This window comes from Oncorhynchus mykiss, chromosome 2, assembly GCF_057628025.1.
Source record: "Oncorhynchus mykiss isolate SJ-2025 chromosome 2, ASM5762802v1, whole genome shotgun sequence".
Lineage (NCBI taxonomy): Eukaryota > Metazoa > Chordata > Actinopteri > Salmoniformes > Salmonidae > Oncorhynchus > Oncorhynchus mykiss.
Genome location: NC_143023.1, coordinates 94,937,741 through 94,953,866, shown reverse-complemented (window position 1 = coordinate 94,953,866; position 16,126 = coordinate 94,937,741). Strand labels below are relative to the sequence as shown.

The window sequence follows — 16,126 nt, the reverse complement described above, 5'->3', positions numbered from 1 at the left end:
AGGCGTTCTTCCCCAACCAAGTAACCTGACCAGGGAAAACCCAAGGCCTAAAACGAGGCATATTGTCAGAAACTGTAATCCTCTATATGCACTGCCTCAAACCCCTGCTGCTAAAACGTGGCTGCCACTAAAATAAAGTCCTGCTGGAAAAAAACCTCTTAGGGGAAACACTGTTAGGTGTAAATCAAAGAGGGATTATTAGGCCTTGTGTGTGGACATCAATACCAAGAGAAAGATGGAGAGAAAACTAACGGGATTAAGATCAAAGAAGAACATCAGAGAGAAAACAGAACGTCTCTCAAAACAACAGATGACCTAACACACTCCTTCCTACATCGTTACTGGATAACACACACGCACACACACACACACACACACTCTTATTCCACTACTACTGCAGTGTTGTGTTATATAGATCATATTAAGGGTATTAGGACTCATCCCCATCACACCATCTCTATTCATCTGACCATTCTGTCTCCTGGATTTATACTGGCAAACACACAGCAGTCTGCCGCAACACAATCCCCTCTGCAGAAGAACACACACGTAAATCCTCCTCCTACACACACACACACACACACACACCTTTAATATCACACCACACACACACACACACACACCTAATCTGTCCCTATTCAGGAGCAGGGAACAGTCAGGGCAGATTTGGAGTTTAAAAGCGATTTAAAAAAACATGGATGAGCTGATCGAGTGATTTTTTTAAATGTTACCTTTTATTTAACTAGGCAAGTCAGTTAAGAACAAATTCTTATTTTCAATTACGGCCTACTGGGGAACAGTGGGTTAACTGCCTTGTTCAGGGGCAAAATGACAGATTTTTATCTTGTCAGCTCGGGGATTCAATCTAGCAACCTTTCAGTTACTAGACCAATGCTCTAAACACTAGGCTCTGAAGAGAGGGAAGGAGAGGGGAGCTGGTTAAAAGGAGAGAAGAAGAGAGGGAAGGAGAGGGGAGCTGGTTAAAAGGAGAGAATAAGAGAGGGAAGGAGAGGGGAGCTGGTTAGAGAGGGAAGGAGAGGGAAGGAGGTTAAAATGAGAGAAGAAGAGATGGAAGGAGAGGGAAGGAGGTTAAAAGGAGAGAAGAAGAGAGGGAAGGAGAGGGAAGGAGGTTAAAAGGAGAGAAGAGAGGGAAGGAGAGGGAAGGAGGTTAAAAGGAGAGAAGAGAGGGAAGGAGAGGGAAGGAGGTTAAAAGGAGAGAAGAAGAGAGGGAAGGAGAGGGAAGGAGGTTAAAAGGAGAGAAGAAGAGAGGGAAGGAGAGGGAAGGAGGTTAAAAGGAGAGAAGAAGAGAGGGAAGGAGGTTAAAAGGAGAGAAGAAGAGAGGGAAGGAGGGGGGAGCTGGTTAAAAGGAGAGAAGAAGGGGGGAGCTGGTTAAAAGGAGAGAAGAAGAGAGGGAAGGAGGGGAGCTGGTTAAAAGGAGAGAAGAGAGAGAGGGAAGGAGGTTAAAAGGAGAGAAGAAGAGAGGGAAGGAGAGGGAAGGAGAGGGAAGGAGAGGGGAGCTGGTTAAAAGGAGAGAAGTAGAGAGGGAAGGAGAGGGAAGGAGAGGGGAGCTGGTTAAAAGGAGAGAATAGCTGTTGAAGAAAAGAGAGGAGAGGGGAGCTGGGAAAAACACTGATAAAGCCTGGTGATGAAAGAGAGAGAGAGAGAGACAGAACGAGGAGAGAAATGTGTTTCAAGATGAACAGCTGCTTTCAGAGTCCTCTAAGTCACTGTGGCAATGTCATGGAAACTCTAGAACGTTCGAGACCCTGACAAGCCAGCACCATAGCAACGCCACGGCAGCCAACGACAACACCAGACTATCCCTGGAAGGCTTAATACCAGCTGAGAGATAGTGTGACATAGCTGGTTAATTATTTTTGTTTTTATGCCTCGCAGGCTACATACAGCCCCACACACACACACCCCCGTGCCCCCCCCCCACACACACCCCCGTGCCCCCCTACACACACACACCCCCGTGCCCCCCCCCCCACACACACACCCCCGTGCCCCCCCCCCCCCCACACACACACCCCCGTGCCCCCCCCCCAACACACACCAACCCCCGTGCCCCCCCCCACACACACACGCACCCTCACCGCTGTCCTTGATGCCGTTCTCCTCTATAGTCTTCTGTTCAGCCAGTTCAGACAGAGACTCATCGATGGTCTGACTCCCTCTCAGAGTCTGGGACAGCCTCCTCCTAAACCGCTTCATCTTCTCCATGGTGCTCTCTGGCAGGGGAGGTCTGGGGAGAGAAGGGGACAGTCAGTAAGGTCTGGGGAGAGGAGGGGACAGTCAGTAAGTTCTGGGGAGAGGAGAGGAGGGGACAGTTAGTAAGTTCTGGGGAGAGGAGAGGAGGGGACAGTCAGTAAGTTCTGGGGAGAGGAGAGGAGGGGACAGTCAGTAAGTTCTGGGGAGAGGAGAGGAGGGGACAGTCAGTAAGGTCTGGGGAGAGGAGAGGAGGGGACAGTCAGTAAGGTCTGGGGAGAGGAGAGGAGGGGACAGTCAGTAAGGTCTGGGGAGAGTCAGTAAGGTCTGGGGAGGGGAGAGTCAGGGAGGTCTGGGGAGAGGAGGGGACAGTCAGTAAGTTCTGGGGAGAGGAGAGGAGGGGACAGTTAGTAAGTTCTGGGGAGAGGAGAGGAGGGGACAGTCAGTAAGTTCTGGGGAGAGGAGAGGAGGGGACAGTCAGTAAGTTCTGGGGAGAGGAGAGGACGGGACAGTCAGTAAGGTCTGGGGAGAGGAGAGGAGGGGACAGTCAGTAAGGTCTGGGGAGAGGAGAGGAGGGGACAGTCAGTAAGGTCTGGGGAGAGTCAGTAAGGTCTGGGGAGGGGAGAGTCAGGGAGGTCTGGGGAGAGGAGGGGACAGTCAGTAAGGTCTGGGGAGAGGAGAGTCAGTATGGTCTGGGGAGAGGAGGGGAGAGTCAGTATGGTCTGGGGAGAGGAGGGGAGAGTCAGTAAGGTCTGGGGAGAGGAGGGGAGAGTCAGTAAGGTCTGGGGAGAGTCAGTAAGGTCTGGGGAGAGTCAGTAAGGTCTGGGGAGAGTCAGTAAGGTCTGGGGAGAGTCAGTAAGGTCTGGGGAGAGTCAGTAAGGTCTGGGGAGAGTCAGTAAGGTCTGGGGAGAGGAGAGGAGGGGAGAGCCAGTAAGGTCTGGGGAGAGGAGAGGAGGGGACAGTCAGTAAGGTCTGGGGAGAGTCAGTAAGGTCTGGGGAGAGGAGAGGACAGTCAGTAAGGTCTGGGGAGAGTCGGTAAGGTCTGGGGAGAGTCAGTAAGGTCTGGGGAGAGGAGAGGAGGGGACAGTCAGTAAGGTCTGGGGAGAGGAGAGGAGAGGAGGGGACAGTCAGTAAGGTCTGGGGAGAGGAGAGGAGGGGACAGTCAGTAAGGTCTGGGGAGAGGAGAGGAGGGGACAGTCAGTAAGGTCTGGGGAGAGTCAGTAAAGTCTGGGGAGAGGAGAGGAGGGGACAGTCAGTAAGGTCTGGGGAGAGTCAGTAAGGTCTGGGGAGAGTCAGTAAGGTCTGGGGAGAGGAGAGGAGAGTCAGTGAGGTCTGAGGAGAGGAGGGGACAGTCAGTAAGGTCTGGGGAGAGGAGAGTCAGTATGGTCTGGGGAGAGGAGGGGAGAGTCAGTAAGGTCTGGGGAGAGGAGGGGAGAGTCAGTAAGGTCTGGGGAGAGTCAGTAAGGTCTGGGGAGAGTCAGTAAGGTCTGGGGAGAGTCAGTAAGGTCTGGGGAGAGTCAGTAAGGTCTGGGGAGAGGAGAGGAGGGGAGAGCCAGTAAGGTCTGGGGAGAGGAGAGGAGGGGACAGTCAGTAAGGTCTGGGGAGAGGAGAGGAGGGGACAGTCAGTAAGTTCTGGGGAGAGGAGAGGAGGGGACAGTCAGTAAGGTCTGGGGAGAGGAGAGGAGGGGACAGTCAGTAAGGTCTGGGGAGAGGAGAGTCAGTATGGTCTGGGGAGAGGAGGGGAGAGTCAGTATGGTCTGGGGAGAGGAGGGGAGAGTCAGTAAGGTCTGGGGAGAGGAGGGGAGAGTCAGTAAGGTCTGGGGAGAGTCAGTAAGGTCTGGGGAGAGTCAGTAAGGTCTGGGGAGAGTCAGTAAGGTCTGGGGAGAGTCAGTAAGGTCTGGGGAGAGTCAGTAAGGTCTGGGGAGAGTCAGTAAGGTCTGGGGAGAGGAGAGGAGGGGAGAGCCAGTAAGGTCTGGGGAGAGGAGAGGAGGGGACAGTCAGTAAGGTCTGGGGAGAGTCAGTAAGGTCTGGGGAGAGGAGAGGACAGTCAGTAAGGTCTGGGGAGAGTCGGTAAGGTCTGGGGAGAGTCAGTAAGGTCTGGGGAGAGGAGAGGAGGGGACAGTCAGTAAGGTCTGGGGAGAGGAGAGGAGAGGAGGGGACAGTCAGTAAGGTCTGGGGAGAGGAGAGGAGGGGACAGTCAGTAAGGTCTGGGGAGAGGAGAGGAGGGGACAGTCAGTAAGGTCTGGGGAGAGTCAGTAAAGTCTGGGGAGAGGAGAGGAGGGGACAGTCAGTAAGGTCTGGGGAGAGTCAGTAAGGTCTGGGGAGAGTCAGTAAGGTCTGGGGAGAGGAGAGGAGAGTCAGTGAGGTCTGAGGAGAGGAGGGGACAGTCAGTAAGGTCTGGGGAGAGGAGAGTCAGTATGGTCTGGGGAGAGGAGGGGAGAGTCAGTAAGGTCTGGGGAGAGGAGGGGAGAGTCAGTAAGGTCTGGGGAGAGTCAGTAAGGTCTGGGGAGAGTCAGTAAGGTCTGGGGAGAGTCAGTAAGGTCTGGGGAGAGTCAGTAAGGTCTGGGGAGAGGAGAGGAGGGGAGAGCCAGTAAGGTCTGGGGAGAGGAGAGGAGGGGACAGTCAGTAAGGTCTGGGGAGAGGAGAGGAGGGGACAGTCAGTAAGTTCTGGGGAGAGGAGAGGAGGGGACAGTCAGTAAGGTCTGGGGAGAGGAGAGGAGGGGACAGTCAGTAAGGTCTGGGGAGAGGAGAGGAGGGGACAGTCAGTAAGGTCTGGGGAGAGTCAGTAAGGTCTGGGGAGGGGAGAGTCAGGGAGGTCTGGGGAGAGGAGGGGACAGTTAGTAAGTTCTGGGGAGAGGAGAGGAGGGGACAGTCAGTAAGTTCTGGGGAGAGGAGAGGAGGGGACAGTCAGTAAGGTCTGGGGAGAGGAGAGGAGGGGACAGTCAGTAAGGTCTGGGGAGAGGAGAGGAGGGGACAGTCAGTAAGGTCTGGGGAGAGTCAGTAAGGTCTGGGGAGGGGAGAGTCAGGGAGGTCTGGGGAGAGGAGGGGACAGTCAGTAAGGTCTGGGGAGAGGAGAGTCAGTATGGTCTGGGGAGAGGAGGGGAGAGTCAGTATGGTCTGGGGAGAGGAGGGGAGAGTCAGTAAGGTCTGGGGAGAGGAGGGGAGAGTCAGTAAGGTCTGGGGAGAGTCAGTAAGGTCTGGGGAGAGTCAGTAAGGTCTGGGGAGAGTCAGTAAGGTCTGGGGAGAGTCAGTAAGGTCTGGGGAGAGTCAGTAAGGTCTGGGGAGAGTCAGTAAGGTCTGGGGAGAGGAGAGGAGGGGAGAGCCAGTAAGGTCTGGGGAGAGGAGAGGAGGGGACAGTCAGTAAGGTCTGGGGAGAGTCAGTAAGGTCTGGGGAGAGGAGAGGACAGTCAGTAAGGTCTGGGGAGAGTCGGTAAGGTCTGGGGAGAGTCAGTAAGGTCTGGGGAGAGGAGAGGAGGGGACAGTCAGTAAGGTCTGGGGAGAGGAGAGGAGGGGACAGTCAGTAAGGTCTGGGGAGAGGAGAGGAGGGGACAGTCAGTAAGGTCTGGGGAGAGGAGAGGAGGGGACAGTCAGTAAGGTCTGGGGAGAGTCAGTAAAGTCTGGGGAGAGGAGAGGAGGGGACAGTCAGTAAGGTCTGGGGAGAGTCAGTAAGGTCTGGGGAGAGTCAGTAAGGTCTGGGGAGAGGAGAGGAGAGTCAGTGAGGTCTGAGGAGAGGAGGGGACAGTCAGTAAGGTCTGGGGAGAGGAGAGTCAGTATGGTCTGGGGAGAGGAGGGGAGAGTCAGTAAGGTCTGGGGAGAGGAGGGGAGAGTCAGTAAGGTCTGGGGAGAGTCAGTAAGGTCTGGGGAGAGTCAGTAAGGTCTGGGGAGAGTCAGTAAGGTCTGGGGAGAGTCAGTAAGGTCTGGGGAGAGGAGAGGAGGGGAGAGCCAGTAAGGTCTGGGGAGAGGAGAGGAGGGGACAGTCAGTAAGGTCTGGGGAGAGGAGAGGAGGGGACAGTCAGTAAGGTCTGGGGAGAGTCAGTAAGGTCTGGGGAGAGGAGAGGAGGGGACAGTCAGTAAGGTCTGGGGAGAGGAGAGGAGGGGACAGTCAGTAAGGTCTGGGGAGAGTCAGTAAGGTCTGGGGAGAGGAGAGGAGGGGACAGTCAGTAAGGTCTGGGGAGAGTCGGTAAGGTCTGGGGAGAGTCAGTAAGGTCTGGGGAGAGTCAGTAAGGTCTGGGGAGAGGAGGGGAGAGTCAGTATGGTCTGGGGAGAGGAGGGGAGAGTCAGTAAGGTCTGGGGAGAGTCAGTAAGGTCTGGGGAGAGGAGGGGACAGTCAGTAAGGTCTGGGGAGAGGAGGGGAGAGTCAGTATGGTCTGGGGAGAGGAGGGGACAGTCAGTAAGGTCTGGGGAGAGGAGGGGAGAGTCAGTATGGTCTGGGGAGAGTCAGTAAGGTCTGGGGAGAGTCAGTAAGGTCTGGGGAGAGTCAGTAAGGTCTGGGGAGAGTCAGTAAGGTCTGGGGAGAGTCAGTAAGATCTGGGGAGAGTCAGTAAGGTCTGGGGAGAGTCAGTAAGGTCTGGGGAGAGGAGGGGACAGTCAGTAAGATCTGGGGAGAGGAGGGGAGAGTCAGTAAGGTCTGGGGAGAGTTAGTAAGGTCTGGGGAGAGGGGAGAGTCAGTAAGGTCTGGGGAGAGTCAGTAAGGTCTGGGGAGAGGAGGGGACAGTCAGTAAGGTCTGGGGAGAGGAGGGGACAGTCAGTAAGGTCTGGGGAGAGTCAGTAAGGTCTGGGGAGAGTCAGTAAGGTCTGGGGAGAGAAGGGGACAGTCAGTAAGGTCTGGGGAGAGAAGGGGACAGTCAGTAAGGTCTGGGGAGTGTTAGTAAGGTCTGGGGAGAGGAGGGGAGAGTCAGTATGGTCTGGGGAGAGGAGGGGAGAGTCAGTAAGGTCTGGGGAGAGTCAGTAAGGTCTGGGGAGAGTCAGTAAGGTCTGGGGAGAGTCAGTAAGGTCTGGGGAGAGTCAGTAAGGTCTGGGGAGAGTCAGTAAGGTCTGGGGAGAGTCAGTAAGGTCTGGGGAGAGTCAGTAAGGTCTGGGGAGAGGAGGGGAGAGTCAGTAAGGTCTGGGGAGAGTAAGGTCTGGGGAGAGTCAGTAAGGTCTGGGGAGAGTAAGGTCTGGGGAGAGTCAGTAAGGTCTGGGGAGAGTCAGTAAGGTCTGGGGAGAGTCAGTAAGGTCTGGGGAGAGTCAGTAAGATCTGGAAGGTCTGGGGAGAGTCAGTAAGGTCTGGGGAGAGTCAGTAAGGTCTGGGGAGAGTCAGTAAGGTCTGGGGAGAGTCAGTAAGATCTGGGGAGAGGAGGGGAGAGTCAGTAAGGTCTGGGGAGAGGAGAGGAGGGGACAGTCAGTAAGGTCTGGGGAGAGTCAGTAAGGTCTGGGGAGAGGAGGGGAGAGTCAGTATGGTCTGGGGAGAGGAGGGGAGAGTCAGTAAGGTCTGGGAAGAGTCAGTAAGGTCTGGGGAGAGTCAGTAAGGTCTGGGGAGAGTCAGTAAGGTCTGGGGAGAGTCAGTAAGGTCTGGGGAGAGTCAGTAAGGTCTGGGGAGAGTCAGTAAGGTCTGGGGAGAGTCAGTAAGGTCTAGGGAGAGTCAGTAAGGTCTGGGGAGAGTCAGTAAGGTCTGGGGAGAGTCAGTAAGGTCTGGGGAGAGTCAGTAAGGTCTGGGGAGAGGAGGGGACAGTCAGTAAGATCTGGGGAGAGGAGGGGAGAGTCAGTAAGGTCTGGGGAGAGTTAGTAAGGTCTGGGGAGAGGGGAGAGTCAGTAAGGTCTGGGGAGAGTCAGTAAGGTCTGGGGAGAGGAGGGGACAGTCAGTAAGGTCTGGGGAGAGGAGGGGACAGTCAGTAAGGTCTGGGGAGAGTCAGTAAGGTCTGGGGAGAGAAGGGGACAGTCAGTAAGGTCTGGGGAGAGAAGGGGACAGTCAGTAAGGTCTGGGGAGTGTCAGTAAGGTCTGGGGAGAGGAGGGGAGAGTCAGTGAGGTCTGGGGAGAGGAGGGGACAGTCAGTAAGGTCTGGGGAGAGGAGGGGAGAGTCAGTATGGTCTGGGGAGAGGAGGGGAGAGTCAGTATGGTCTGGGGAGAGGAGGGGAGAGTCAGTAAGGTCTGGGGAGAGTCAGTAAGGTCTGGGGAGAGTCAGTAAGGTCTGGGGAGAGTCAGTAAGGTCTGGGGAGAGTCAGTAAGGTCTGGGGAGAGTCAGTAAGGTCTGGGGAGAGTCAGTAAGGTCTAGGGAGAGTCAGTAAGGTCTGGGGAGAGTCAGTAAGGTCTGGGGAGAGTCAGTAAGGTCTGGGGAGAGTAAGGTCTGGGGAGAGTCAGTAAGGTCTGGGGAGAGTAAGGTCTGGGGAGAGTCAGTAAGGTCTGGGGAGAGGAGGGGAGAGTCAGTAAGGTCTGGGGAGAGTAAGGTCTGGGGAGAGTCAGTAAGGTCTGGGGAGAGTAAGGTCTGGGGAGAGTCAGTAAGGTCTGGGGAGAGTCAGTAAGGTCTGGGGAGAGTCAGTAAGGTCTGGGGAGAGTCAGTAAGGTCTGGGGAGAGTCAGTAAGGTCTGGGGAGAGTCAGTAAGATCTGGGGAGAGGAGGGGAGAGTCAGTAAGGTCTGGGGAGAGGAGAGGAGGGGACAGTCAGTAAGGTCTGGGGAGAGTCAGTAAGGTCTGGGGAGAGTCAGTAAGGTCTGGGGAGAGTCAGTAAGGTCTGGGGAGAGGAGGGGAGAGTCAGTAAGGTCTGGGGAGAGGAGAGTCAGTATGGTCTGGGGAGAGGAGGGGAGAGTCAGTATGGTCTGGGGAGAGGAGGGGAGAGTCAGTAAGGTCTGGGGAGAGGAGGGGAGAGTCAGTAAGGTCTGGGGAGAGTCAGTAAGGTCTGGGGAGAGTCAGTAAGGTCTGGGGAGAGTCAGTAAGGTCTGGGGAGAGTCAGTAAGGTCTGGGGAGAGTCAGTAAGGTCTGGGGAGAGGAGAGGAGGGGAGAGCCAGTAAGGTCTGGGGAGAGGAGAGGAGGGGACAGTCAGTAAGGTCTGGGGAGAGTCAGTAAGGTCTGGGGAGAGGAGAGGACAGTCAGTAAGGTCTGGGGAGAGTCGGTAAGGTCTGGGGAGAGTCAGTAAGGTCTGGGGAGAGGAGAGGAGGGGACAGTCAGTAAGGTCTGGGGAGAGGAGAGGAGGGGACAGTCAGTAAGGTCTGGGGAGAGGAGAGGAGGGGACAGTCAGTAAGGTCTGGGGAGAGTCAGTAAAGTCTGGGGAGAGGAGAGGAGGGGACAGTCAGTAAGGTCTGGGGAGAGTCAGTAAGGTCTGGGGAGAGTCAGTAAGGTCTGGGGAGAGGAGAGGAGAGTCAGTGAGGTCTGAGGAGAGGAGGGGACAGTCAGTAAGGTCTGGGGAGAGGAGAGTCAGTATGGTCTGGGGAGAGGAGAGGAGAGTCAGTAAGGTCTGGGGAGAGGAGGGGAGAGTCAGTAAGGTCTGGGGAGAGTCAGTAAGGTCTGGGGAGAGTCAGTAAGGTCTGGGGAGAGTCAGTAAGGTCTGGGGAGAGGAGAGGAGGGGAGAGCCAGTAAGGTCTGGGGAGAGGAGAGGAGGGGACAGTCAGTAAGGTCTGGGGAGAGGAGAGGAGGGGACAGTCAGTAAGGTCTGGGGAGAGTCAGTAAGGTCTGGGGAGAGGAGAGGAGGGGACAGTCAGTAAGGTCTGGGGAGAGGAGAGGAGGGGACAGTCAGTAAGGTCTGGGGAGAGTCAGTAAGGTCTGGGGAGAGGAGAGGAGGGGACAGTCAGTAAGGTCTGGGGAGAGTCGGTAAGGTCTGGGGAGAGTCAGTAAGGTCTGGGGAGAGTCAGTAAGGTCTGGGGAGAGGAGGGGAGAGTCAGTATGGTCTGGGGAGAGGAGGGGAGAGTCAGTAAGGTCTGGGGAGAGTCAGTAAGGTCTGGGGAGAGGAGGGGACAGTCAGTAAGGTCTGGGGAGAGGAGGGGAGAGTCAGTATGGTCTGGGGAGAGGAGGGGACAGTCAGTAAGGTCTGGGGAGAGGAGGGGAGAGTCAGTATGGTCTGGGGAGAGTCAGTAAGGTCTGGGGAGAGTCAGTAAGGTCTGGGGAGAGTCAGTAAGGTCTGGGGAGAGTCAGTAAGGTCTGGGGAGAGTCAGTAAAGTCTGGGGAGAGTCAGTAAGGTCTGGGGAGAGGAGGGGACAGTCAGTAAGATCTGGGGAGAGGAGGGGAGAGTCAGTAAGGTCTGGGGAGAGTTAGTAAGGTCTGGGGAGAGGGGAGAGTCAGTAAGGTCTGGGGAGAGTCAGTAAGGTCTGGGGAGAGGAGGGGACAGTCAGTAAGGTCTGGGGAGAGGAGGGGACAGTCAGTAAGGTCTGGGGAGAGTCAGTAAGGTCTGGGGAGAGTCAGTAAGGTCTGGGGAGAGAAGGGGACAGTCAGTAAGGTCTGGGGAGAGAAGGGGACAGTCAGTAAGGTCTGGGGAGTGTTAGTAAGGTCTGGGGAGAGGAGGGGAGAGTTAGTATGGTCTGGGGAGAGGAGGGGAGAGTCAGTAAGGTCTGGGGAGAGTCAGTAAGGTCTGGGGAGAGTCAGTAAGGTCTGGGGAGAGTCAGTAAGGTCTGGGGAGAGTCAGTAAGGTCTGGGGAGAGTCAGTAAGGTCTGGGGAGAGTCAGTAAGGTCTGGGGAGAGGAGGGGAGAGTCAGTAAGGTCTGGGGAGAGTAAGGTCTGGGGAGAGTCAGTAAGGTCTGGGGAGAGTAAGGTCTGGGGAGAGTCAGTAAGGTCTGGGGAGAGTCAGTAAGGTCTGGGGAGAGTCAGTAAGGTCTGGGGAGAGTCAGTAAGGTCTGGAAGGTCTGGGGAGAGTCAGTAAGGTCTGGGGAGAGTCAGTAAGGTCTGGGGAGAGTCAGTAAGGTCTGGGGAGAGTCAGTAAGGTCTGGGGAGAGTCAGTAAGATCTGGGGAGAGGAGGGGAGAGTCAGTAAGGTCTGGGGAGAGGAGGGGAGAGTCAGTATGGTCTGGGGAGAGGAGGGGAGAGTCAGTAAGGTCTGGGAAGAGTCAGTAAGGTCTGGGGAGAGTCAGTAAGGTCTGGGGAGAGTCAGTAAGGTCTGGGGAGAGTCAGTAAGGTCTGGGGAGAGTCAGTAAGGTCTGGGGAGAGTCAGTAAGGTCTAGGGAGAGTCAGTAAGGTCTGGGGAGAGTCAGTAAGGTCTGGGGAGAGTCAGTAAGGTCTGGGGAGAGTCAGTAAGGTCTGGGGAGAGGAGGGGACAGTCAGTAAGATCTGGGGAGAGGAGGGGAGAGTCAGTAAGGTCTGGGGAGAGTTAGTAAGGTCTGGGGAGAGGGGAGAGTCAGTAAGGTCTGGGGAGAGGAGGGGACAGTCAGTAAGGTCTGGGGAGAGGAGGGGACAGTCAGTAAGGTCTGGGGAGAGAAGGGGACAGTCAGTAAGGTCTGGGGAGAGAAGGGGACAGTCAGTAAGGTCTGGGGAGTGTCAGTAAGGTCTGGGGAGAGGAGGGGAGAGTCAGTGAGGTCTGGGGAGAGGAGGGGACAGTCAGTAAGGTCTGGGGAGAGGAGGGGAGAGTCAGTATGGTCTGGGGAGAGGAGGGGAGAGTCAGTATGGTCTGGGGAGAGGAGGGGAGAGTCAGTAAGGTCTGGGGAGAGTCAGTAAGGTCTGGGGAGAGTCAGTAAGGTCTGGGGAGAGTCAGTAAGGTCTGGGGAGAGTCAGTAAGGTCTGGGGAGAGTCAGTAAGGTCTGGGGAGAGTCAGTAAGGTCTGGGGAGAGTCAGTAAGGTCTGGGGAGAGTCAGTAAGGTCTGGGGAGAGTCAGTAAGGTCTAGGGAGAGTCAGTAAGGTCTGGGGAGAGTCAGTAAGGTCTGGGGAGAGTAAGGTCTGGGGAGAGTCAGTAAGGTCTGGGGAGAGTAAGGTCTGGGGAGAGTCAGTAAGGTCTGGGGAGAGTAAGGTCTGGGGAGAGTCAGTAAGGTCTGGGGAGAGGAGGGGAGAGTCAGTAAGGTCTGGGGAGAGTAAGGTCTGGGGAGAGTCAGTAAGGTCTGGGGAGAGTAAGGTCTGGGGAGAGTCAGTAAGGTCTGGGGAGAGTCAGTAAGGTCTGGGGAGAGTCAGTAAGGTCTGGGGAGAGTCAGTAAGGTCTGGAAGGTCTGGGGAGAGTCAGTAAGGTCTGGGGAGAGTCAGTAAGGTCTGGGGAGAGTCAGTAAGGTCTGGGGAGAGTCAGTAAGGTCTGGGGAGAGTCAGTAAGGTCTGGGGAGAGTCAGTAAGATCTGGGGAGAGGAGGGGAGAGTCAGTAAGGTCTGGGGAGAGGAGAGGAGGGGACAGTCAGTAAGGTCTGGGGAGAGTCAGTAAGGTCTGGGGAGAGTCAGTAAGGTCTGGGGAGAGTCAGTAAGGTCTGGGGAGAGGAGGGGAGAGTCAGTATGGTCTGGGGAGAGGAGGGGAGAGTCAGTAAGGTCTGGGGAGAGTCAGTAAGGTCTGGGGAGAGTCAGTAAGGTCTGGGGAGAGTCAGTAAGGTCTGGGGAGAGGAGGGGAGAGTCAGTATGGTCTGGGGAGAGGAGGGGAGAGTCAGTAAGGTCTGGGGAGAGTCAGTAAGGTCTGGGGAGAGAAGGGGACAGTCAGTAAGGTCTGGGGAGAGGAGGGGAGAGTCAGTAAGGTCTGGGGAGAGGAGGGGAGAGTCAGTATGGTCTGGGGAGAGTCAGTAAGGTCTGGGGAGAGTCAGTAAGGTCTGGGGAGAGTCAGTAAGGTCTGGGGAGAGTCAGTAAGGTCTGGGGAGAGTCAGTAAGGTCTGGGGAGAGTCAGTAAGGTCTGGGGAGAGGAGGGGACAGTCAGTAAGATCTGGGGAGAGGAGGGGAGAGTCAGTAAGGTCTGGGGAGAGTTATTAAGGTCTGGGGAGAGGGGAGAGTCAGTAAGGTCTGGGGAGAGTCAGTAAGGTCTGGGGAGAGGAGGGGACAGTCAGTAAGGTCTGGGGAGAGGAGGGGACAGTCAGTAAGGTCTGGGGAGAGGAGGGGACAGTCAGTAAGGTCTGGGGAGAGTCAGTAAGGTCTGGGGAGAGTCAGTAAGGTCTGGGGAGAGTCAGTAAGGTCTGGGGAGAGTCAGTAAGGTCTGGGGAGAGTCAGTAAGGTCTGGGGAGAGAAGGGGACAGTCAGTAAGGTCTGGGGAGAGGAGGGGACATTCAGTAAGGTCTGGGGAGGGTCAGTAAGGTCTGGGGAGAGGAGGGGAGAGTCAGTGAGGTCTGGGGAGAGGAGGGGACAGTCAGTAAGGTCTGGGGAGAGGAGGGGAGAGTCAGTATGGTCTGGGGAGAGGAGGGGAGAGTCAGTAAGGTCTGGGAGAGTCAGTAAGGTCTGGGGAGAGTCAGTAAGGTCTGGGGAGAGTCAGTAAGGTCTGGGGAGAGTCAGTAAGGTCTGGGGAGAGTCAGTAAGGTCTGGGGAGAGTCAGTAAGGTCTGGGGAGAGTCAGTAAGGTCTGGGGAGAGTCAGTAAGGTCTGGGGAGAGTCAGTAAGGTCTGGGGAGAGGAGGGGAGAGTCAGTAAGGTCTGGGGAGAGTAAGGTCTGGGGAGAGTCAGTAAGGTCTGGGGAGAGTCAGTAAGGTCTGGGGAGAGTCAGTAAGGTCTGGGGAGAGTCAGTAAGGTCTGGAAGGTCTGGGGAGAGTCAGTAAGGTCTGGGGAGAGTCAGTAAGGTCTGGGGAGAGTCAGTAAGGTCTGGGAGAGTCAGTAAGGTCTGGGGAGAGTCAGTAAGATCTGGGGAGAGTCAGTAAGGTCTGGGGAGAGGAGAGGAGGGGACAGTCAGAAAGGTCTGGGGAGAGTCGGTAAGGTCTGGGGAGAGTCAGTAAGGTCTGGGGAGAGTCAGTAAGGTCTGGGGAGAGTCAGTAAGGTCTGGGGAGAGGAGGGGAGAGTCAGTATGGTCTGGGGAGAGGAGGGGAGAGTCAGTAAGGTCTGGGAAGAGTCAGTAAGGTCTGGGGAGAGTCAGTAAGGTCTGGGGAGAGTCAGTCAGGTCTGGGGAGAGTCAGTAAGGTCTGGGGAGAGGAGGGGAGAGTCAGTATGGTCTGGGGAGAGGAGGGGAGAGTCAGTATGGTCTGGGGAGAGGAGGGGAGAGTCAGTAAGGTCTGGGGAGAGTCAGTAAGGTCTGGGGAGAGTCAGTAAGGTCTGGGGAGAGTCAGTAAGGTCTGGGGAGAGTCAGTAAGGTCTGGGGAGAGGAGGGGACAGTCAGTAAGATCTGGGGAGAGGAGGGGACAGTCAGTAAGGTCTGGGGAGAGTTAGTAAGGTCTGGGGAGAGGGGAGAGTCAGTAAGGTCTGGGGAGAGGAGGGGACAGTCAGTAAGGTCTGGGGAGAGGAGGGGAGAGTCAGTAAGGTCTGGGGAGAGTCAGTAAGGTCTGGGGAGAGTCAGTAAGGTCTGGGGAGAGTCAGTAAGGTCTGGGGAGAGTCAGTAAGGTCTGGGGAGAGTCAGTAAGGTCTGGGGAGAGTCAGTAAGGTCTGGGGAGAGGAGGGGAGAGTCAGTAAGGTCTGGGGAGAGTTAGTAAGGTCTGGGGAGAGGGGAGAGTCAGTAAGGTGAGTCAGTAAGGTCTGGGGAGAGTCAGTAAGGTCTGGGGAGTGTCAGTAAGGTCTGGGGAGAGTCAGTAAGGTCTGGGGAGAGTCAGTAAGGTCTGGGGAGAGTCAGTAAGGTCTGGGGAGAGTCAGTAAGGTCTGGGGAGAGGAGGGGACAGTCAGTAAGGTCTGGGGAGAGGAGGGTACAGTCAGAAAGGTCTGGGGAGAGGAGGGTACAGTCAGAAAGGTCTGGGGAGAGAGGGGACAGTCAGTAAGGTCTGGGGAGAGTCAGTAAGGTCTGGGGAGAGTCAGTAAGGTCTGGGGAGAGTCAGGAAGGTCTGGGGAGAGGAGGGGAGAGTCATTAAGGTCTGGGGAGAGTTAGTAAGGTCTGGGGAGAGTTAGTAAGGTCTGGGGAGAGTCAGTAAGGTCTGGGGAGAGTCAGTAAGGTCTGGGGAGAGTCAGTAAGGTCTGGGGAGAGTCAGTAAGGTCTGGGGAGAGTCAGTAAGGTCTGGGGAGAGTCAGTAAGGTCTGGGGAGAGGAGGGGACAGTCAGTAAGGTCTGGGGAGAGGAGGGGACAGTCAGTAAGGTCTGGGGAGAGGAGGGTACAGTCAGAAAGGTCTGGGGAGAGAGAGGACAGTCAGTAAGGTCTGGGGAGAGTCAGTAAGGTCTGGGGAGAGTCAGTAAGGTCTGGGGAGAGTCAGTAAGGTCTGGGGAGAGAAGGGGACAGTCAGTAAGGTCTGGGGAGAGGAGGGGACAGTCAGTAAGGTCTGGGGAGAGGAGGGGACAGTCAGTAAGGTCTGGGGAGAGGTAGTAAGGTCTGGGGGAGGAGAGAGTCAGTAAGGTCTGGGGAGAGTCAGTAAGGTCTGGGGAGAGTCAGTAAGGTCTGGGGAGAGTCAGTAAGGTCTGGGGAGAGGAGGGGACAGTCAGTAAGGTCTGGGGAGAGTCAGTAAGGTCTGGGGAGAGTCAGTAAGGTCTGGGGAGAGTCAGTAAGGTCTGGGGAGAGTCGGTAAGGTCTGGGGAGAGGAGGGTACAGTAAGAAAGGTCTGGGGAGAGAGGGGACAGTCAGTAAGGTCTGGGGAGAGAGGGGACAGTCAGTAAGGTCTGGGGAGAGTCAGTAAGTTCTGGGGAGAGTCAGTAAGGTCTGGGGAGAGTCAGTAAGGTCTGGGGAGAGTCAGTAAGGTCTGGGGAGAGTCAGTAAGGTCTGGGGAGAGTCAGTAAGGTCTGGGGAGAGGATGGGAGAGTCAGTAAGGTCTGGGGAGAGGAGGGGACAGTCAGTAAGGTCTGGGGAGAGGAGGGTACAGTAAGAAAGGTCTGGGGAGAGAGGGGACAGTCAGTAAGGTCTGGGGAGAGTCAGTAAGGTCTGGGGAGAGTCAGTAAGGTCTGGGGAGAGTCAGTAAGGTCTGGGGAGAGTCAGTATGGTCTGGGGAGAGTCAGTAAGGTCTGGGGAGAGTCAGTAA

General features: G+C 56.0%; 1 protein-coding gene across 4 annotated transcripts in view; it reads right to left on the bottom strand.

The window, feature by feature from the left end:
- The window catches only part of LOC110500336 (cyclin-dependent kinase 17), a 106,203-nt gene that overhangs the window by 35,882 nt on the left and 54,195 nt on the right, over positions 1 to 16,126 (bottom strand). For 3 of the 4 annotated variants that reach the window (XR_016489652.1, XM_090213228.1, XM_090213230.1), the window contains exon 2: positions 2,100 to 2,248. Coding sequence is in view for 3 of the 4 variants with exons in the window: in XM_090213228.1 (XP_090069354.1) it covers positions 2,100 to 2,226 (127 nt within the window). In the remaining variant the exon portion in view is untranslated. Of the gene's footprint in view, positions 1 to 2,093; positions 2,249 to 16,126 lie in introns of all 4 variants that reach the window. The other variant, XM_090213229.1, reaches the window with a different exon arrangement.